Below are 23,103 nucleotides of genomic sequence, written 5' to 3'. Positions count from 1 at the left end.
ACAATTCTTTTCTCAGCCATTTAAAGAAATCATAATCTAATGCATACCTAGCTAGATTACTTACTAAAAGTTCTAAGACTCCATTCCTGTTCTACCCCCGACAAAAGCAGCATATAGACAGACACACAGACCCTTTGTTTCTCTCCCTCCTCCCAGCTTTTGAAAGTATCTTGTCTCCTCATTGGTCATTTTGGTCAGGTGCCAGTGAGGTTACCTTTAGCTTCTTAACCCTTTACAGGTGAGAGGAGTTTTCCTCTGGCCAGGAGGGATTTTAAAGGGGTTTACCCTTCCCTTTATATTTATGACAGGCTGTTTTAAACAGTTACACAGACTGCCCCCCTTGGGTAACACACTGTTGCTTTCATTTTGCACAGTAAATAAAAACACTGGCCACTTTTATAACTTAGAACACATTATTTTAAACATGGTGTGTTTTTGTTTGTAAGCTGCTTAGTTTTGAGTCTCTGCAGTCAGATTTAGTGTTTTCCTTTGTTTTCTTTAAGAATATTCCTGGCTATGCTATCACTATGGCTATTTTAAATATGAAAATCTTCTGAGCAGCTAGAGGTTTGCTTATGAACACTGGGGCCCCTTGGCAGTTCCACGTGGTTCTGAAGAAAACAATGTCCTTGAGTGTTTAGTAATGTGACTGACAAGTGGAATTCCTGAGCTCTATTCATGTCTACCAGTGACTCACTTGGAGCAAAATTTTCATAGCACCCACTGACTTCACTTAGAGTTGTGGAAGCTCAGTACCTCTGAAAATCAGTCCATCGGCATCTCAGTTTGGACAATCCAAAATTAAGGTACCCAGAATTAGTGGGCTCTTTTGAAAAATCTGCCCAAAGCCTGTGTCTCAGCGTATCCATTTGTAAATAAATTATATTATCTTCCAGAGACAGAATCCTTGACCGTTCCCACCATTGAAACCATTTCCCTGATCTGGTAAAGTGGTGCATGTCTTCTGAATCTTACTTGATAACCAATTGCAATGATCTGACCTATATTGTTCCATCTTTTTGGCAAGGAAAGTGCATGCAGTCCCTTCTTACAGACACATTCCTGCCTTGGTGAGACATGCCTTTGCAATCTCTACATAGGAATACTGAACATTTAGATTGAATGAATAATGACAGGAAGATAAATCTTAATTTCAGAGTCCCTGCCAGAGCTGAGGCTTTCACACCTGCCCAAGATCCAGCCCGAACTGCAACATCTACTAGCTCATGCCCCACTAGAGCAAGTCTGTCTATCCGGGCTGGGAGACTCGCTCCCAGCTGCTGTGTAGACATACCCTTATGCTTTTGGCAGCAACCTCTAACCTCAGATAGGGCAAGAAGAATCCCTTCTCTGCCTCTGTCATAAATATAAAGGGAAGAGTAAACACCTTTCTGTATACAGTGCCTGGCCAGAGGCAAAGTCCTTTTACCTGTAAAGGGTTAAGAAGCTCAGGTAACCTGGCTGGCACCTGACCCAAAATGACGAATGAGGGGACAAGATACTTTCAAATCTGGAGGGGGGGGGGGGAAGGCTTTTGTCTGTCTGTGTGATACCTCTGCCGGGAACAGATCAAGGATGCAAGCCCTCCAACTCCTGTAAAGTTAGTAAGTAATCTAGCTAGAAAATGCATTAGGTTTTCTTTGTTTTGGCTTGTGAAATTTGCTGTGCTGGAGGAAATGTGTATTCCCATTTTTGTAACTTAAGGTTTTCCCAAGAGAGAGTCTCTATTTTTAAATCTGACTGCCTGTAAGATTATCTTCCATTCTGATCTTAGAGTTGTTCTCTTATCTTTTTTTGTTCTTCGAATAAAGTTCTGTTTTTTAAGAATCTGATTGGGTTTTTTGGGTCTTAAAAATCCAAGGCTGGTCTGGGCTCATCTTGTTTATTCTCAAGCCTCCCCAGGAAAGGGGGTGTAAGGGGTTGGGGGGGGATAGGGATATTTTAGGGAAATAGGAACTCCAAGTGGTCCTCTCCCTGGTTGTTTGTTAAATCACTTGGTGGTGGCAGCGTTTTACCTAATCCAAGGGCAAAGAATTTGTCCCTTGGGGAAGTTTTAACCTAAACTGGTAGAAATAAGCTTAGGGGGTCTTTCATGCGGGTCCCCACATCTGTACCCTAGAGTTCAGAGTGGGGAAGGAACCCTGACAGCCTCTCATGTGGATAGAGAAGTGGAATAACTTTTCTGCTTCCCTTCGCACTTGGAAAAGTGTTTGGTGGTGGTCCCATCAGAAGCAGAGACACTGCCCATGGTTTTCCTTCCATGTGGTCTGGAGAGAAAGAGAGTGTACGAACATCCTGGTCTCTATGTGGTAACTAGAAATAAGCACTTCAAAGTAGGAGCTTCCTTGCTTCTCAGAAGATGCCAAGGGAGATTAGTTATCTGACAGTTTGCCAGCTGATAATGCCAATATACAAGATGGAGCTGATTGGTGCTGAGGAGGGAAGTTTTTGAGAGGTTAGTGTATGCTGGTGGAGTGGCAGATAAAAGGCAGCTGTGGACAGGTAGAGCAACAGAGAGGGGATGGTTGTGGTGGGGAGTGTTGGGGGACAGGAGGACAGGTCAATGAAGACTTCTACTCAGTATACAGCAGTGGTCAAAAATACAAACCAAATATTATGATGGATAAATAATGGAACAGAAAATAATATTATTAAAATAACATGGTGACCTAAATCAATAGCGTTCTTTCACCTGAAATACTGTGATCAATTCTGGTCACTCAGCATAATATAGGAGTCCAAAAAAGGATGATTAAAATTATTATAGGTATGAAAAGATGTCAGTGTCAGGAGAGACTGAAAATATTGGGAGCATATAGTTTAGAGAGATGATTGAGGGAAAACAAAACAATAGATTATACTAGATAATGGAAAATATAGATGGATGTTCTTATTTACCTTTATTTTATTTTACAAGAGCAAAGGTGTCATCCAAGGAAACTAAAAGGCAACATATTTAAAACTGATGTAGAAACTTCTTTTTTTACACAAGGCATAACTGACCTGTGAAACTCTCTGCCACAGGATATTGAGACTAAAAGATTCATAGGATTTTTTTAAAGAAGACATTTGTATGGACAATTAGAACATCCATAATTACATTAAATAAGATGGGAAAAAAGAAGACATGCCATCTTAACAATTATTTCGGCATCTAAGAATACTGATCTTTGGTGTATTTGATGGTTGAATTAGAGAAGTTTGGCTCCTAAATCTGGAGGTGGCTCATAAGTTTGCATTGGTTTTGGAGACCGAATGAATTCCTTGAGCTTTGTCTCTGTCTTGAGTGATAAAATTGGTGAGGATGTTGGTAACTGCTAGTAGGTATGTCTTTGATCTGTGGGCAACCACAGACCTCATTTAAGCTGATAGGTGTGCTAGCCACCTTTCATTCACCCTAAATGAGGGAGCAATTAAGAGCCGTTTTGTTTAGTGATAGAAGCTACCAACCAAATCATGGACCAGCATGTCAAGGCTGGAATAATGACAGGTTTCAGAGTAGCAGCCATGTTAGTCTGTATTCACAAAAAGAAAAGGAGTACTTGTGGCACCTTAGAGACTAACAAATTTATTTGAGCATAAGCTTTTGTGAGCAACAGCTGCATGCATCAGATGAAGTGAGCTGTAGCTCACGAAAGCTTATGCTCAAATAAATTTGTTGGTCTCTAAGGTGCCACAAGTACTCCTTTTTTTTTTTTTAAGGCTGGAGTAGAAACTGAACCATGCGGTCTGGGGACTGACTGGATTGCAGCTATGTATGTGTGTGTCTGGGTGTAAGAAGCGGAAAGCTAGAAGAAAAAGGAGCTAGAGGAAGTCAGGGACAGCCAGAGAAGCACTGCTAATATGGCCCTCAGAAGCCAAGAGAGAGAGTGAGCTTCTGTTGGGCAGAGTGCTGACTGGAAAGACAGATTTGGGTCTGAGAGCAATGAACTGTCTCTTGCTGTTTATTCCTGCTGTGTTCAAGGAAACAGGACTTTGTGCACTTTGAACAGGATTTTGTAAATAAACAGGAATACACCAAAGAAATACCTGACTCCATATAATTAATTCCTCCTCATAATGGAAACAGTCTGTAACGCCCTGAATGCTGGCTAACTGCTTCAGCTAACAGGGTCAACAATATCTTAAACTCTTCTCCCACCTTTGGAAGGTTTGTTATCTCTCCTTTGCATTGTAGGAGATGCTAAGTTAATGTTGAGGGTTCTAGCCTTGGCTTTATCTTGAAGTTGCAACTTGGTGTCTAATTGCCTAAAAATTTTGTCTAGAACCTCTTAAAAAAATCAGTGAAAGACCATTTAAGCAATCCTGAGGTTAATAATGACAGACCATAATTTAAGCAACAGGGCTTCATAGGCCATGGTACAGCATGCCATACTATGGGATGACACAGAGAGAGTATCTGCCGGAAACGCATGCTATTCCGATCTGGGGAGAATAGTTTTTTTCTATCCAGTTCTCTGATGGGAATGCTAAAAGCTCCTATATCCATTACAGTATGGCTTTGGAAACAAAGTCAGGACAAACTGACACCTGCAGTGCACATCCTGCCACTTCAACGGTTCTTGGGAGATATGCATATCTCCCATTATAAAAGATTTTGAGGCTTTTTGAGATGACTGGAATTGTTTGGCAACCCATTTCAGAAATGACAGAATTCACTTTGGGGTTACTGCTGTCATGGCCACAGCTTCAGATGGAACCATGCCAGCCAAATGTATTGCTGCTGTAAGTCATTCGAAGTCTAAATGGCACTGGTGAATTTGGCTCTTAATTTTTGGAGAGTCTTAGGAGTGGGCAGACTGCAATAAGTATTAATTATTACTGTCTTAATTTTATGCATTAGGAATATTTTCAAGAATTTGGATTTCTGATACAACTTTACCACCAGCCAATGATACCTGAATGTTCTCTACATTTCAGTATTTGGCTTCTTAATTAACTAAAATGGAAGTATCCTGTGCCTTAAATATTCTTTATGAAATGTTTTCATCCTTATAAATTTCTCCATCAGCACTGGACAACTGAACAGAATTTTGCAAGAGGAAAAGGGTGGATGCCTGGGAGCCTCTAGGCAGAACAGCAAACTAGAGCTGGGGGCACACTTGTGCTTCTCTCTTGGATTTTTTGGCAGACATCTTTAATTTCTATTTTTTTAAATTTGTGGCTGATTAAATTGTAGAATAGAAGCATCCCCCTAGCTATCCTCATTGAGATGGAGTCTGAGAGAAACTTCTTCCTTACCACTTTTAGGTGATTTAGGTGACCTACTCTGCTTCAGTTTTCTCTCAAAAAATAAAATGTAACCGGACGACTAGCAAAGTTACCATGGACAATAAAGGGGAAGGGATGCAGATCGGGATAAGTAAAGAACACATCAGAGATCTTCTGACCAATCTGAATGAATTCAAATCAGTGGGGCCGGATGCTATTCACCCAAAGATACTGAAGGAATTAGCCGAAGAAATCTCAGAGCCACTGGCAATAATATGTGCAAACTCATGGATGACAGGAGAGGTCCCAGAAGACTGAAGAAGGGCTAACATTGTGCCCATCTTTAAAAAGAGGGAAAAGGAGGAGCTGGGAAACCATAGACCAGTCAGCCTAGCTCGATACCTGGGAAGCTAGAGCAAAGTATAAAACATTCAATTCGCAAATACCTGGAGGATGAAGGGGTAATCATTAGCAGCCAGCCCGGATTTACCAGCCAAACCAGCTTGATTTCCTTCTTTGACAGGGTAACTGGTTTGGTGGATGGGGGAATGCGGTAGACATAATATACCTGGACTTCAGCAAGGCTTTTGACACAGTCCCACATGACATTCTGATAAGTAAGCTGGAGAAATGCGGGCTTGACAGAACTACCATTAAGTAGACACACAATTGGTTAAACAACAGCAAACAAAAGTAACTATTAATGGAATGATGTCAGATTAGAGAAAGGTCTCAAGTGGGGTTCCACAGGAATCTGTTAGGCGTCTGGTAACATCTTTGTTAATTACCTGAATGCAGGTATAGAGAGCACAGTTTGCAGGTGACACAAAGCTAGTGGGGGGGTTGCCAATATGTTGGAGGATAGAGCTAAAATTCAGAGGGATCTTGATAAATTGGAGCCCTGGGCTATAGACGACAAAAGGAAATTCAAAAAGACAAGGTATTACACTTAGGGAAGAAAAACCAAATAGAATGGGGGAAAACTGGGTTGGCAGCAGCACGGCTGAGAAGGATCTGGGATCACAACCTCAACATGAGTCAGCAATGCAATGTTGTTAGAAAAAAGGAAAATGGGATTGTAGATTGTATTAATAGAGGCATAGCATGCAAGTCACAAGAGGTGACTGTAACGCTCTGCGTGGCACTGGTTAGATCTCAGCTGGAGTACTATGCCCAATTTTGGTACCAATTTTTAGAAAGGATGTAGAGAAGCCAGAGGTGAGCAACAAAGATGATCAAAGGGATAGAATGCATGCCATATGAGCAAAAGCTGAAGGAACTGGGTATGTTTAGTTTGGCAAAAAAGGAGATTAAGGGGGATATGATAGTGGTCTTCAGATACTTGAAAGGATGCCATAAAAAAGATGGAGAAAAGTTGTTCTCTTCTGCCACAGACGGCAGGACAAGAGCCAATGGGTTCAAACTACAGCATAGCAGATTTAGATTAAATCTCAGGGAAAACTTCCTAACTGTAAGAACAGTAGGACAATAGAACAGACTGCCTCAGGAGGCTGTGGAAGCTCCTTCACTGGAGGTTTTCAAACAGGCATCTGTCTTGGATGGCTTAGACACAATAAATCCTGCATCTTGGCAGGAGGTTAGATTAGATGACCCTTGCAGTCCCTTCTAACCCTACGGTTCCATGATTGCTGTCTTTCATCTGGAGTATGCCTGTCAGCTGAAGAGGCACTGTAGTTAAAGGAGCTGTGAACTTTCCTATGTTGTGCTTCCATAGTGTTTTTTGGCAGAGAATCAGGAACTCCGCATGTGGCTACAAACAGCTGCTAGGTGGATTTAGCAGGCTGCCAAGCTAGTAGCACACTCTGAAGAGTAAGACTGGTGTTCTGGCACAAAACGGCCAGAGATTCTTACTGTAGCTTCTCCAAGCCTAGTGGTTTTTGATATTGGGCCAAAAGCACTCTCCTTCTGGAACAAAAACAAGCTAGAACCATTTATTCAACATGGCTCTAATACTTGCCACCCAAACTGTGTTAAAATTGTTTTAGCTGGAATCATGTGTAAGTTTCAAACTCTTTTCTTGGCCTAATGGTGTTTGAATCAGGTTAGGATGAGTTATGTTTGATAGGGCCTAAAAGCTTCTTTAAAGTATTTTTCTAACTATTGTTTAATTACCAATCCTCAAAGGACCACAATGGCACTGTTACTCTTACTACAGAAACAAGACTGAAAAAAAAGGGTGTCATGAAAGCAGTGCAAAACCTCTGTTTTTTTCCTCTTTCCTGTCTAGCAAGGATGTTTTTCTTACACACTCTGATGTACAGAAACAGTACAGAATACAAACATGGCATAAACTCTCAAATGCAGATTTCTGAGTGAAAGTGATTCTTTTCAAATTTCTTAGATTCAAACACACAGTTTCTTAGTCAAACATATCTCTGAAGAATTATTTGAGTTAGCATTATATTGACAGTTTAAAATGCACTATAGATATACTAATATTTAGTGTCCTAAAATGTAGTAAAGATACAAACATAAGCAGTATTACTTACACCAGTAAGCAATCAGGATCAAGGTCAACCCTCTTGAGCCTGGATTCAGGAAACCATCAACTAGGGAAGTGGTTGGTTTTCACTGAAATTGTATTTATTGCTCACTTTTCAGGAAAAGAACACAGCAAACCCCCTTAGATTGTTCCATACTGTTAGAGCTTGCAAACAGTTGTCAGGAGTCAGCGAAACTCTGAGATACACTAGACTCTTTATCTACAAATTCAAGCAGGAAAGTGTGGTATTTGTGTCTATGTAACTATGTCTTTGTTCTCTGTGTACCACACATTTAAATTTCCAGAAACTCTGCCTGTCTGTCCCCCATAGTTTCTACAGCCTGTTACAGAGCCCCTGTGATCTCTTATGGACACTTTACTACTACTTTTTTTTCTTGTCTAAAATAAGGAATTTTACAATGAAAGTATATGGTTGGTGATGTATGCCTCGATTCAGCAAAATGCTTTAAGGACAGACATGCTTACATCAATCCCTATCCAGCTCAGCACTTAAGAAAATGTTTAAATTTAAGCATTTACTTAAGTTCCATTGATTTAGGTCTGGTCTACACTTAAAAAGTGTTATCAGCATAACTATTTCATTAAGGGGTGTGATTTTTTTACTGACATAGTTATGCTGATAAAAGCTCTAGTGTGGACACAGTTATATTGGTAGAAGGTGCGTCACACCAGCATAGCTTACTTTGCTTCACTGAGTACACATATTGTTTCAGAATATATACTATACACTTCATTGAGTATACATATTGCTTCAGAATATACTATACCTCAATAAGCACTTTCATAGCAGTGTACCTGTGTCTAGCTAGAGGGCTTTGACAATTTAACTAAAGTTAAAAGTGGCAAAATGTTCAAGTGTAGACAAGGCCTTAAATTGGATTAAATCATGTACTTAAAGTTAAGCACATGCTTCGGTGCTTTGCTGAATCAAGGAATGAATATGCAAGGGAGTCTATGCCAGGGCAAAAGGAGTTAGTGTATTAGATGCATTCCCATTTTGCTGATGGAGGCAGTTAACATTTAAAACATGAGGGATGCACAGAGACTTAAATAAATTAAACCAAGACTTTGTCTGTAGGTACTATTAAAAAAAACAAAACAAAACACAGCAGTTTTATGACAACAGTGTACCTAATACATCATTTACAGAATCCAAGCACTTAAAAGAAATAGTTAAGGACACTAGACTGACATTCTTCACTTATGAAGCAAACATTATTATTATTATTTATTAAAGAGACTAGAGGAAAACATATTTAGTCACAAAGCCCTTAACTCTAACACAGACTGTTGGATTATTTTAAGGAATATTTGTTATTTATCTTTTAATATTAAAATAGTTTGTTTTCATTATCTACCTGAATAGAAAATACCAGTAAAGATATTGATAAATTAACAATGGACTCTTTTGCCAAGTACTTATAGCTGTTTCTGGAAAATAATGTCGTATAAATTATGGTAACTTGCAATTGAGGCTGGTCAGTTTGTCTTTAATCTATCTATATAATTTTTGTTTCTCTTCCTGAAAGGTACTGTGTTGTTGTTTTTTTACTGATGAAGAAATAGTACTTATTTGGGGTCAGAGTTAAGGTTATTGTGTTGTGGAGATTTTGTACTGCCTCCCATCACCATAGCATGTGAGCATCATTTTGTTACAGTGAAGTAGATTAGCAATAGTGAAGTTCCTTGTGGGGACTTGGAACTTTGAGTCTTCAGCTCTGCTCACTTTTTGAGTTATATAAAGTTTTTGTTTTGGATAGATGTGTGTGTGGGGAGAAAGAGAGGTGCAACTGATGCTTTCAATATTTTAGTTACTGTAGAAAAGATTTATCAAATAGGAAGATTTTGCACCATTTCTAAAAGGTGGTCACATTCTGGATTCATAGCTCTTCAATTGAGCTTTGCCACCAGCTCAAGTGCCCATAAATCCCCAATATATCTGTTGTTTAGTTCAATTCCACTGCAAGTTCTCTCTCTCTCATATGTCTTGTACATTTGTTAACACAAAGCCCATATATTCCAATACAGATAATAAACACAGCTGCTAAATCATATTCACAGCCCATTAATCTAATCACATTGCTGGTGCTATGAATTCCTCTACTAGCTCTTTGTCTGCATAGCAACATGTTTAATTATCCTAGGAACACATGAGACTAATGGTCCATCTAGTCCAGTATCCTGTCTTTGACAATGGCTGACACTAGATGCTTCCAAAGCAATCAGTCATGGAATATAACCAGCACATAGGGATGTTTCTTCCTAACCGTATTTGTTATACCCTGAAGCATAGGGATTATATTCCTTCCAAACTTTTAAAAATCCTTAATGTAATTCTGAATCTAATAATTACTAATACAAACATCTACTTCTCAATGATATCTTGTGGCAATGAGTTCCATAGACTAACTTCAAGGCTAAGTACAATTTTGACCCTTCTTACATATCTGATCTAGTCTTTCATCACATTGATCTCTCCTTTAGACAATGGTGGTACACTGATGCACCGTTTGTCCACTTCTCTGATATCTATCTCTGCATCTTTTTCCATTCTTCTCTCTCAGACGGAATGACTGCAAGACCAGAGCTGGTTGGAAAAATTCTGATTAAATGTTTTTTTGTTGGAATTTGCCACTTGGGCAAAATTGAAATGTCTCACAAAGACCGTTCAATTTCAACAAAGTTCCAGGGAAACTCTGCCTTCCCTCAGCAACCTGCCTGCTTTCCTGCCACCTCAGCAGTACATTTGGCAGACTGATGGGGAGCCCAGAGCCTGAAAGCTCTAGGAGCCCCAGCTCCCAGGCTCCAAGGCTTGTGGTTCCTTTTTAGAAGGGTGGATTGACTGAAATAAAAGAGATTTAAATAACTTGTTTTAATCATGATTTAAATCAGCACGCAGGAAACCTTGATTTGAAATCATCTGTTTTAATTGTATTTTGCATTTGCATTTTAAATTATTTTCCTCAAGAAAGATTCATTCTCATTACTTGGAAACAATGAAAACATATTTGAAATTAAATATAGCCTTACACTAAACTTGGTGCTTCTTATCAGAGGGCTACACTATAACTATACACATTTATTTAAGCAATTATATAGTTTAACTTACATAACTTACAGTTGGCAGCCGGTATCAAGCGGAGTGCCCAAGGGTTGGCCCTGGGGCCGGTTTTGTTCAATATCTTCATTAATGATTTGGAGGATGGCGTGGATTGCACCCTCAGCAAGTTTGCGGATGACACTAAACTGGGAAGAGTGCTAGATATGCTGGAGGGTAGGGATAGGATACAGAGGGACCTAGACAAATTAGAGGATTGGGCCAAAAGAAATCTGATGAGGTTCAACAAGGACAAGTGCAGAGTCCTGCACTTAGGACGGAAGAATCCCATGCACTGCTACAGACTAGGGACCGAGTGACTAGGCAGCATTTCTGCAGAAAAGGACTTAGGGGTTACAGTGGACAAGAAGCTGGATATGAGTCAACAGTGTGCCCTTGTTGCCAAGAAGGCCAATGGCATTTTGGGCTGTATAAGTAGAAGCATTGCCAGCAGATTGAGGGACGTGATCATTCCCCTCTATTCGGCATTGGTGAGGCCTCATCTGGAGTACTGTGTCCAGTTTTGGGCCTCACACTACAAGAAGGATGTGGAAAAATTGGAAAGCGTGCAGCAGAGGGCAACAAAAATGATTAGGGGACTGGAACATGTGACTTATGAGGAGAGGCTGAGAGAACTGGGTATGTTTAGTCTTCAGAAGAGAAGAATGAGGGGGGATTTGATAGCTGCTTTCAGCTACCTGAAAGGGGGTTCCAAAGAGGATGGATCTAGGCTGTTCTCAGTGGTACCAGATGACAGAACAAGGAGTAATGGTCTCAAGGTGCAGTGGGGGAGGTTTAGGTTGGATATTAGGAAAAAAAATTTCACTAGGTGTGTAGTGAAGCACTGGAATGGGTTACCTAGGGAGGTGGTGGAATCTCCTTCCTTAGAGGTTTTTATGGCCCTGCTTGACAAAGCCCTGGCTGGGATAATTTAGTTGCGGATTGGTCCCGCTTTGAGCAGAGGGTTGGACTAGATGACCTCCTGCGGTCCCTTCCAACCCTGATATTCTATGATTTAATCCAATTCTTAATTTTACTACGTATAAATGGTGAATGATGCATTTCTTATTTACTAGATGACGATTAATTTTTCACTTGTGATGTGTGTCAAGCTCTAATTGCATGGAAATTCAATTAAAATGCACATAAACAGCATTTTTATTTTTTATTAAATAAAACAAAAACAAAACCCCAAGGTCTCTGTTAGTCTGACCTGTAGTAAAATTCCTTTCTGACACCAAATATGGTTAGATCTTGAGCATGTGAGCAAGATCCACCAGCCAAGTATCTGAGAGAAAATTCTCAGTGCCATCTCAGAGCACTGGCCCACCCCGTCCAATATTCCATCTCCAGCCATGGCCATCTCCGATGCTTCAGATGAAGGAGACAAAAGAAAAAAACCTCACACCACCATAGAATACACTGGGGGAAAAACTTTCCTTTCTGACCTCCTAAAGATGACCAGCTGAAATCCTGAAGCATGAGATTTTAGGAACATAAGACATGTACTGGACTGCTGAGCCAAGCCCAGCCCCCCACTACTGCAGGCTGCCCCATCATACAATCCCACTCAAAAATGTATCAAGGTCTATCTTAAAACTAATTAGTTTGTTTGCCCCACAACACCTACTGGGAGGCTGTTCCAGAACCTCACTCCTCTGATATTTAGAAACCTTATTTCCAGCTTAAATTTATTCATGGCCAGTTTATACCCATTTGGTTTTGTGCCAGCATTGTACTTAAACTTTAATAGATTTTCACCCCCTGATTTTACTCCCTGATTTATTTATAGAGAACAATTATATCCTCTCTCACACATTTTGTTTTGCTAAGCTAAACATGCCAATCTTTTTAAATATCTCCTCTTGTAAAATAGTCCCTCTATTCCACTGATCATCCTAGTAGCTCTTCTCTGAACCTGTTCCTGTCTGACTTCATCTTTCTTGAACGTAGATGTACACAGTATTCTTACTCGGGCCTTGTACAAGGGCACCAATACTTCGCTATTTCTACTGGAAATACCTTGCCTAATAAATCCTAAGTCTACATTTGTCTTTTCTACAGCCACGTTACATTGGTGGCTCATGGTCATCCTGCTATCGACCAATGCACCTATGTCTCCACTGTCACTTTCAGCTGATGAGCCCACAGCTTATAGCAGAAATTCTTGCTGTTAATTCCTAATTGCATGACCTTGTACTTTGGTACTATTAAATTTCATCCCGTTTCTATTACTATTTGTATTACTCCTGTCCTCGAGGTCATCCAGTTCCTCCTGTATAATAATGCATCCTTCCCTGTATTGAGAGTGCCTCCCAACTTTGTGTCGTCAGTAGATTTCCATCATTAATAAAAATTAGGGCTGTCAAGAGATTAAAATATTAATTGTGATTAATTGTGCGATTAAAAAAATTATCGTGGGATTAATCGCGCTGTTAAACAATAACAGAATACTATTTATATAAATATTTTTGGATGTTGTCCACATTTTCAAATATATTGCTTTCATTTACAACACAGAATACGAAGTGTACAGTGCTTACTTTATATTTATTTTGAATTATAAATATTTGCACTGTAAAATAAAAGAAATAGTATTTGTCAATTCACTTAATACAAGTACTGTGGTGCAATCTCTTTATCATGAAAGTCGAATTTACAAATGTAGACTTGTGTACAAAAAAAACTGTGTTCAAAAATAAAATGTAAATGTAAATCTAAAAATTTAGAGCTTACAAGTCCACTGAGTCCTGCTTCTTGACCAGCCAATCACTCAGACAAACAAATATGTCTATATTTGCAGGAGATAATACTGCCCGTTTTTTGTTCACAATGTCACAATGCTTCAACCACCATTCCAGAGGACATGCATCCATGCTGATGATGGGTTCTGCTTGACAACAATCCAAAGCAGTGCAGACCAATGCATGTTCATTTTCATCATCTGAGTCAGATGCCACCAGCAGAAGGCTGATTTTCTTTTCTGCTGGTTTGAGTTCTATACTCTCCGCGTCGGAGTGTTGCCCTTTAAAGACTTCTGAAAGCATGCTCCACACCCTGTCCCAATCAGATTTTGGAAGGCACTTCAAATTCTTAAATCTTGGGTTGAGTGCTGTAGCTATCTTTAGAAATTTCATAGAATCATAGAATAATAGAGTTGGAAGGGACCTCTGGAGGCCATCTAGTCCCACCCCCTGCCCAGAGCAGGACCAATCCCAACTAAATCATCCCAGCCAGGGCTTTGTCAAGCCTGATCTTAAAAACTTCTAAGGAAGGGGATTCCACTACCTCCCTAGGTAACGCATTCCAGTGTTTCACCACCCTCCTAGTGAAAAAGTTTTTCCTAATATCCAACCTAAATCTCCCCCACTGCAACTTGAGACCATTATTCCTTGTCCTGTCATCTGCTATCACTGAGAATAGTCTAGATCCATCCTCTTTGGATCCACCTTTCAGGTAGTTAAAAGCAGCTATCAAATCCCCCCTCATTCTTCTCTTCCGTAGACTAAACAATCCCAGTTCCCTCAGCCTCTCCACATAAGTCATGTGTTCCAGACCCCTAATCATTTTTGTTGCCCTTCGCTGGACTCTCTCCAATTTATCCACATCCTTCTTGTAGTGTGGGGCCCAAAACTGGACACAGTACTCCAGATGAGGCCTCACCAGTGTCGAATAGAGGGGAACGATCATGTCCCTCGATCTGCTGGCTATGCCCCTACTTATACACCCCAAAATGCCATTGGCCTTCTTGGCAACAAGGGCACACTGTTGACTCATATCCAGCTTCTCATCCACTGTCACCCCTAAGTCCTTTTCTGCAGAACTGCTGCCTAGCCATTCGGTCCCTAGTCTGTAGCGGTGCATTGGATTCTTCCGTCCTAAGTGCAGGACTCTGCACTTGTCCTTGTTGAACCTCATAAGATTTCTTTTGGCCCAATCCTCCAATTTGTCTAGGTCCCTCTGTATCCTATCCCTACCCTCCTACCCTCCAGTGATATCTACCACTCCTCCGAGTTTAGTGTCATCCGCAAACTTGCTGAGGGTGCAATCCACACCATCCTCCAGATAATTAATGAAGATATTGAACAAAACCGGCCCCAGGACTGACCCTTGGGGCACTCTGCTAGATACCGGCTGCCAACTAGACATGGAGCCATTGATCGCTACCCGTTGAGCCCAACAATCTAGCCAACTTTATACCCACCTTGTAGTGCATCCATCCAGCCCATACTTCTTTAACTTGCTGACAAGAGATGGGAGACCGCGTCAAAAGCTTTGCTAAAGTCGAGGAATAACACGTCCACTGCTTTCCCTTCATCCACAGAACCAGTTATCTCATCATAGAAGGCAATTAGATTAGTCAGGCATGACTTTCCCTTGGTGAATCCATGCTGACTCTTCCTGATCACTTTCCTCTCATCTAAGTGCTTCAGAATTGATTCTTTGAGGACATGCTCCATGATTTTTCCGGGGACTGAGGTGAGGCTGACTGGCCTGTAGTTCCCAGGATCCTCCTTCTTCCCTTTTTTAAAGATTGGCACTACATTAGCCTTTTTCCAGTCTTCTGGGACTTTCCCCAATCGCCATGAGTTTTCAAAGATAATGGCCAATGGCTCTGCAATCACATCCGCCAATTCCTTTAGCACTCTCAGATGCAATGCATCCAGCCCCATGGACTTGTGCACGTCCAGTTTTTCTAAATAGTCCCGAACCACTTCTTCCTTCACAGAGGGCTGGCCACCTCCTCCCCATGCTGTGCTGCCCAGTGCAGTAGTCTGGGAGCTGATCTTGTTCGTGAAGACAGAGGCAAAAAAAGCATTGAGTACATTAGCTTTTTGCACATCCTCTGTCACTAGGTTGCCTCCCTCATTCAGTAAGGGGCCCACACTCTCCTTGGCTTTCTTCTTATTGCCAACATACCTGAAGAAACCCTTCTTGTTACTCTTAACATCCCTCACTAGCTGCAACTCCAGGTGTGATTTAGCCTTCCTGATTTCATTCCTACATGCCCGAGCAATATTTATATACTCATCCCTGGTCATTTGTCCAATCTTCCACTTCTTGTAAGCCTCTTTTTTGTGTTTAAGATCAGCAAGGATTTCACTCTTAAGACAAGCTGGTTGCCTGCCATATTTACTATTCTTTCTACACATCGGGATGGTTTGTCCCTGTAACCTCAATAAGGATTCTTTAAAATACAGCCAGCTCTCCTTGACTCCTTTCCCCCTCATGTTATTTTCCCAGGGGATCTTGCCCGTCAGTTCCCTGAGGGAGTCAAAGTCTGCTTTTCTGAAGTCCAGGGTCCGTATTCTGCTGCTTTCCTTTCTTCCTTGTGTCAGGATCCGGAACTTGACCATCTCATGGTCACTGCCTCCCAGGTTCCCATCCACTTTTGCTTCCCCTACTAATTCTTCCCGGTTTGTGAGCAGCAGGTCAAGAAGAGCTCCGCCCCTAGTTGGTTCCTCCAGCACTTGCACCAGGAAATTGTCCCCTACATTTTCCAAAAACTTCCTGGATTGTGTGTGCACCGCTGTATTGCTCTCCCAGCAGATATCAGGATGATTGAAGTTGCCCATGAGAACCAGGGCATGCGATCTAGTAGCTTCTGCGAGTTGCCGGAAGAAAGCCTCGTCCACCTCATCCCCCTGGTCCGGTGGTCTATAGCAGACTCCCACCATGAGATCACCCTTGTTGCTCACGCTTCTAAACTTAATCCAGAGACTCTCAGGTTTTTCTGTAGTTTCATACTTGAGCTCTGAGTAGTCATACTGCTCCCTTACATACAGTGCAACTCCCCCACCTTTTCTGGCCTCCCTATCCTTCCTGAACAGTTTATACCCATCCATGACAGTACTCCAGTCATGTGAATTATCCCACCAAGTCTCTGTTATTCCAATCACATCATAATTCCCTGACTTTGCCAGGACCTCCAGTTCTCCCTGCTTGTTTCCCAGGCTTTGTGCATTTGTATATAGGCACTTGAGATAACCCGCTGATTGCCCCTCATTCTCAGTATGAGGCAGGACCCCTGCCCTCTCACACGCTCCTGCTCATGCTTCCTCCCGGTATCCCGCTTCCCCACTTACCTCAGGGCTTTGGTCTCCTTCCCCCGGTGAACCTAGTTTAAAGCCCTCCTCATTAGGTTAGCCAGCCTGCTCGCGAAGATGCTCTCTTCGTTAAGTGGAGCCCGTCTCTGCCTAGCACTCCTCCTTCTTGGAACACCATCCCATGGTCGAAGAATCCAAAGCCTTCTCTCCTACACCACCTGTGTAGCCATTCATTGACTTCCACAATTCGACGATCCCTAGCCCGCCCTTTTCCTTCCATGGGGAGGATGGACGAGAACACCACTTGTGCCTCATACTCCTTTATCCTTCTTCCCAGAGCCACGTAGTCTGCAGTGATCCGCTCAAGGTCATTCTTGGCAGTATCATTGGTGCCCACGTGTAAAAGCAGGAAGGGGTAGAGGTCCGAGGGCTTGATGAGTCTCGGCAGACTCTCTGTCACATCGTGAATCTTAGCCCCTGGCAAGTAGCAGACTTCTCTGTTTTCCTGGTCAGGGTGGCAGATAGATGACTCAGTCCCCCGAGGAGAGAGTCCCTGACCACCACCACCCGCCTCCTTCTCTTGGGAGTGGTGGTCGTGGAACCCCCAACCTTAGGACAGTGCATCTCATGCCTTTCAACTGGTGGGATCTCCTTCTGCTCCCTTCCCCCAGATGTATCATCTGTGCCACCTCCCGCAGTGGTACCTGTGGAGAGAACATGAAAACGGTTACTTACCTGTATCTGCATTGCTGGTACATGGACGTTTCCCCTTCTTCTTCTGGAGGTCACATGTTGCCAAATTTCTTCACCGTCCTCCTGTCCCCGCTGCGCAGCCTGCTCTGAATCTTCAGAACCTCGTGCCTGTAGAAGCATATCCTGACGTCTGTCCAGGAAATCTTCAGTTTCTCTTATGCAACGCAGGGGGTCGATACCTGTTGCTCCAGACCTTGAACCTTCTCTTCCAATATGGAGACCAGCTTGCACTTTGTACACACAAAGTCGCTTCTGTCCTGTGGAAGAAAGACAAACATGGCTCATCCAGTGCAGGTCACAACAGCTGAACACTCCCCATCCATATTACCGTCCTACTACGAGCTTCCTCAGGAGATGCAGTAATTACTCAGACAAGTCGTTAGGGTGTAAGCCTCAGTGGGCTCACCCTAGGTGAACTCCCAGGCAAACTCCTGCTGTTTGCTGCTCAGCTGGTCCCCCGCTGCTCAGCTGGTTCGCGGAGCACCGGCTTTTTTAAACAGCCAGGCTCACCTGAAACAAAACACTCCCAACTCCCGCCCTTTTCAGCCAACCAATCAAGCACTCGCTCAAACTTTCAAGCTGCCCTCGCTACAAACACTCCGATCCTCTCATCAAACACACACTCAGATACCAGATACTCACCAACACAGATCCCAGGCAAACTCCTGCTGTTTGCTGCTCTGCTGTCCCCCGCTGCTCAGCTGGTTCCCCGCTGTTCCGCTGGTTCACATTGGTACCTTCTTTGCGTTTTGTCAAATCTGCAGTGAGTGTGTTCTGAAAACGAACAACGTGCTGGGTGATCATCTGAGAATGCTGTAACATGAAATATATGGCAGAATGCGGGTAAAACACAGAACAGGAGACATACAGTTCTCCCCCAAGGAGTTCAGTCACAAATTTAATTAACACTTTTTTTTTTTTTAACAAGCGTCATCAGTATGGAAGCATGTCCTCTTGAATGCTTGCCGAAGCATGAAGGGGCATACAAATGTTTAGCAGATCTGGCATGTAAATACTTTGCAATGCCAGCTACAAAAGTGCCTTGCGAATGCCTGTTTTCACTTTCAGGTGACATTGTAAATAAGAAGCAGGCAATATTATCTCCAATAAATGTAAACAAACTTGTTTGTTTTAGCGATTGGCTGAACAAGTAGGACTGAGTGGACTTGTAGGCTCTAAAGTTTTACATTGTTTGGTTTTGAGTGCAGTTATGTAACAAAAAAATTCTACATTTGTAAGTTGTGCCTTCACGATAAAGAGATTGTTCTATGGAACTTGCATTAGGTGAATTGAAAAATACTACTTTTGTTTATCATTTTCACAGTGCAAATATTTGTAATAAAAATAATATAAATTGAGCACTGTACACTTGGTATTCTATGTTGTAACTGAAATCAATATATTTGAAAATGTAGAAAAACATCCAAAATATTTAATAAATTTCAACTGGTTTTCTATTGTTTAACAGTATGATTAAAACTGCGATGAATCACTATTAATTTTTTTAATCACTATTAATTTTTTGAGTTAATAGCGTGAGTTGCTCTTCATGACTCAGAAGTTGGAGAGTGCAGCATTTCTGATGAAGAATGAATCTTGGAGCCTGGAGTAGATCTGAAACTTACCAGACCACTAGCATAGATGGTCTAGTCTTTTTCCCTCAGGCTCAAATGGAGTGTTCCAGGAGGAAAAGCCTGAGGTGGGATTTGCTCGCTTTTTGTGTCCTCCTATGACAAGAGCAATGTATCAAGCACTTATCTGGAATGTGTGCTTCACCAAGCAGAAGAGGCACTTATAATATTCATAATGAATAGGAATGGCTTCCTTACAGAAGGGACAGGACCTGAACCCTGGAGACTTGGATTCCGCCACTGCAGCGAAGTTCTGGTACTGGGATAAAATCTTTCAATTTTTAAGTGTCTCTTTCTTTAAACACATGTTAAACTTTACTAAACTAACAACTATACTAATTAATTTAAAAAAACAGTAACTGGAAGAGAAATAGGCACTGCGGGGGTAAGATCTGGCTGCCATGAGAAATTAAAAAGGAACAGAGGGATGGTTGGGCCCACTCTGCCCCTTATGCCCTCAGATGCAGCCGGGGTGGGAGAGGGGAGAAAGCACAAGAGCATCTGGAGCACAGGTGTGGCCCCAGCATGCTGCTATTTAAAATAATTGTAACTCATGCACACAGGGCACCTGTAGATCAGAAGTGAAATACATGTGGACAATCACTCAAAGAAGTTACTGCTGCTGTCCTTGTTCCCTTCCATCCCCGCTCCTTCCTCCTGTTTCTTACCCTTGCTAGTTGTGTCCTGTCTAAAACTAGACTGTAAACTCTTCAAAGCAGGGACCATATCATTCTCTCTTTTTATGTAAAGTGTCTAATACATGATTGGTTGCAATAAAAATAATACAAAACATTTTCAGAGCCCTAGTGGATGAATGTCAGGGTAAAACAATTCCTATAATTTCTTAATAAAGTCTGAAAAGCAATCTGGGGTCAATTTGGATAGAGGTTTCTGCAAGATCGTTATTTGGTCCCAGATCAGACACTCAATATTCTAGCAATAGCTTAAGGACCATTTTTTCTGAGCCAGCTTCTTAGTTCCTTAAGTTTCTCCTGCAGGGCCTCTGTCATTGGCTTCAAAACTATTCAGTTGAATTTGGTATTGTTTTTATTAATAATGTGCATGCAACTCATTATGGTGTGCTGGATATATAAAAATTAATAAAATGAACCTGTCACAAATTGATCCGTTTCTGACCACCATCTGTCTACCAATCATGTGATGTCTCCAGCTGGGCACTCAAGAGACAAACCATGCAAGATCATTGTGACAGCATATGGTGCTATTTACAAATTTTAAAAGGGTAATAGGTGTTAGGCTGTCATATTAGCAGTTAAAAAGTAATGTTGTTTGGAGGCTAGGTTTTGTTAAGGAAGCCTGTCACTCAGTAGGTATATTTCTCACATGGAGATTTTTCAGTGGGTTTGGAGTAAAAATTACTAAATAGAGAAATTCTGATTTTTTTTCATCACATATTCCACAGTTCCTTTGTTTGTGCAATTTGGAATGAACAATAAAATACATAACATGGAGACCAGGCAGTGATGAGTTAAAGGTTTTATTTCATGTGCCTTTTATGGGCATTGTGGGCTCCCCTCACCCTTTCCAGGATGCAAACTAATCTGTGTAGTTTTTAAACTACTGTTAAGATCAAGGATGTGGTTATGAAAAGACTTACGATTTATAGGATACTTAAGCATTAAGGATTGAGGTACAGAACATTTCCTAGGGATTAAGGACTGGCTGGGTGAGCCTCAGGCCATTAACCCCCGCCTGTCATTAATCTCCAGGAAATACCCTGCAGTGAGGTCGTTATTGCTGTTATATGCTGAAATTGAAAACAAACAATGATGTGTGTTTTTATACAAGATGCTGTTTAATTTGGAATATAGAGAATTAATGCCTTGTGCATTAACCAGTCATATTGCTAGAACTGATCGATTCCATGAATCTTATTCTTTTATGATAGACATTATGGGATTACGTGGGTGTAAGAAAGGGCAAAATCTGACCCATAGTGTGTGTCATACAGTTTAATATGATGAATCAATGGTGTTTCACTGGTGTAAATGTGAACAGAATTTAGCTCTGTACATAGAAAACTACCATAAAATGCTTACTTCACAACAAAGCAATTTATTTACCATCTAAGTATCTTGCAGCCTTTTTTTTTTTAAATTCAATGAATAATCCTTTTAGGTTCTCCATAAAGCGGGTGAAATGCCTCTGCTACAGTCCTGAGGCAGCACACAGGCTGCATAAAATAGCATAAATAGCATCTAAATTACTGGGAATACAAAATACACATACAGTTATAGATACTTACAAAAGGCAAATTCATATTGACAGGACTACAGTATGTGCTTAGCAGCAGGAAAGCATCTTAGGAAAAAAAGTGGCTATATATATATATAAAAATATAAATATACATATGTATATGTGTGTCTGTGTGTGTGTGTAAGTAATAAACACTGAAAAGCTATTTTTGTGTGTGTTCCTAAAAAATGATGCAGGCACTTTTTTAAGGAGACTGGCTGCTTAAACATTTATTATTTTGTAGATACACAGATATATTTTCGTGAAGGTGTGTGAAGCTTTTTACAAAAAATCTTTGTAAAAAGCTGTGTGTGTGTTTGTGTGTGTGCACATGGCCTCAGTCCTTGCAACCTCCTAGAGAGTCTGTCAAGGCACAACTTAAAAGCTCATTCAGGCAACCAGGACCCCCTGCTAGCAGATTGTCTGCCTAAAAGGTAAGAGAAAGCTAAAAAGAAGTAGAAACTTAAAAGTAGGTTCTCAAAGGCTGCATAGATCTTTTTTTGTTAAACCTAAAGTGTTTAAAAGCTTTAATATTGATGGCCTGTCAACTTTGTCCTGATTCTTTGGCTTTCAGTTAAAAGGTTTTTGTTGTTGTAGCTTATGCAGTTGCTCTGTTGCTATGGTAACGTGACATCAAAATGACGTTTCTCTGTTTAAAAGCTTTTAACTAAATTCCTGCCTGTCAGATGTAGGCCCCATTTTGTGCACTCAAGCTTCAAGCTGTTGCAAAAAGGTTTCATATGTTCTGTTGTCATTCAAATTCTTTATCCACATATGCATGTCTTGCACTACAAAAACCTAAACTAAAAACTCAATCTATATTAAGTGTCCTCTTTTAAAACCCTTTTAGGTCAATCAGCAATGGCTGCAGCAGAAATTCCCAGTTACATTGTTTCTTCTCAGACTGAGAAACACAGAAGGGCCAGAAACTGGACTGATGCAGAAATGAGAGGTTTAATGCTGGTTTGGGAAGAATTTTTTGATGAACTGAAACAAACTAAAAGGAATGCCAAAGTTTATGAGAAAATGGCTAACAAACTCTTTGAAATGACTGGAGAAATTCGCCACGGAGAGGAAATAAAGATAAAAATTACAAATATGACATTCCAGTACAGGTAAGCTTCAGTTAATTCTTTTTATTTCGAGAGATTTTAGCAGGGACGACGCAGAGTTATTTGCCTTTCAGAAAAAGTCTCATACAGGAAATCTATAGATAAAAGATTAAAGATTGTTCATATCGCTTTTAAAAATCTCTCCTGCCAGTACTATTACATCTTTATTATTTTCTCTCCCATTTATTTTCAAACTCTGGCACAACTTTGTTTCTTTATAGTTAATTAATGGTGCTATGAAATATTGGAATGAAAATGTATTTGGTGTTAAAACAGATTTTCTTGTTTAGTGGAGTGATAATGTTAGCTTGTCAGCAGTTCCTGGCAGTTAAACTACTGCAGTTTGAAGTGGCCAGTTAGAATCAGTGTTACAAGTAAAAGTTCAAATACAAAATAATTTATTTAGGAATGAAGTTCCCAATTTTTGGCATTGCAAGAAGAAGGGTAATACTTCATAGGGCCAAAAATAATT

The 23,103-nt window shown here is 41.0% G+C and overlaps 1 protein-coding gene across 3 annotated transcripts in view; it reads left to right on the top strand.

Moving 5' to 3' along the window:
• Nucleotides 1-23,103, top strand: part of MSANTD1 (Myb/SANT DNA binding domain containing 1) — a 95,722-nt gene that overhangs the window by 38,418 nt on the left and 34,201 nt on the right. The window contains exons 1-2 of one of the 3 annotated variants that reach the window (XM_073340145.1): nt 21,868-21,953; nt 22,370-22,634. In XM_073340145.1, the coding sequence (XP_073196246.1) occupies nt 22,381-22,634 (254 nt within the window). In that variant the 5' untranslated portion in view covers nt 21,868-21,953; nt 22,370-22,380. Of the gene's footprint in view, nt 1-21,867; nt 21,954-22,233; nt 22,253-22,369; nt 22,635-23,103 lie in introns of those variants that run through there. The other 2 variants (XM_073340144.1, XM_073340143.1) reach the window with 2 other exon arrangements.

The sequence above is a fragment of the Lepidochelys kempii genome, chromosome 4 (assembly GCF_965140265.1).
Source record: "Lepidochelys kempii isolate rLepKem1 chromosome 4, rLepKem1.hap2, whole genome shotgun sequence".
Lineage (NCBI taxonomy): Eukaryota > Metazoa > Chordata > Testudines > Cheloniidae > Lepidochelys > Lepidochelys kempii.
This window is presented reverse-complemented; position numbering and strand designations above follow the sequence as displayed.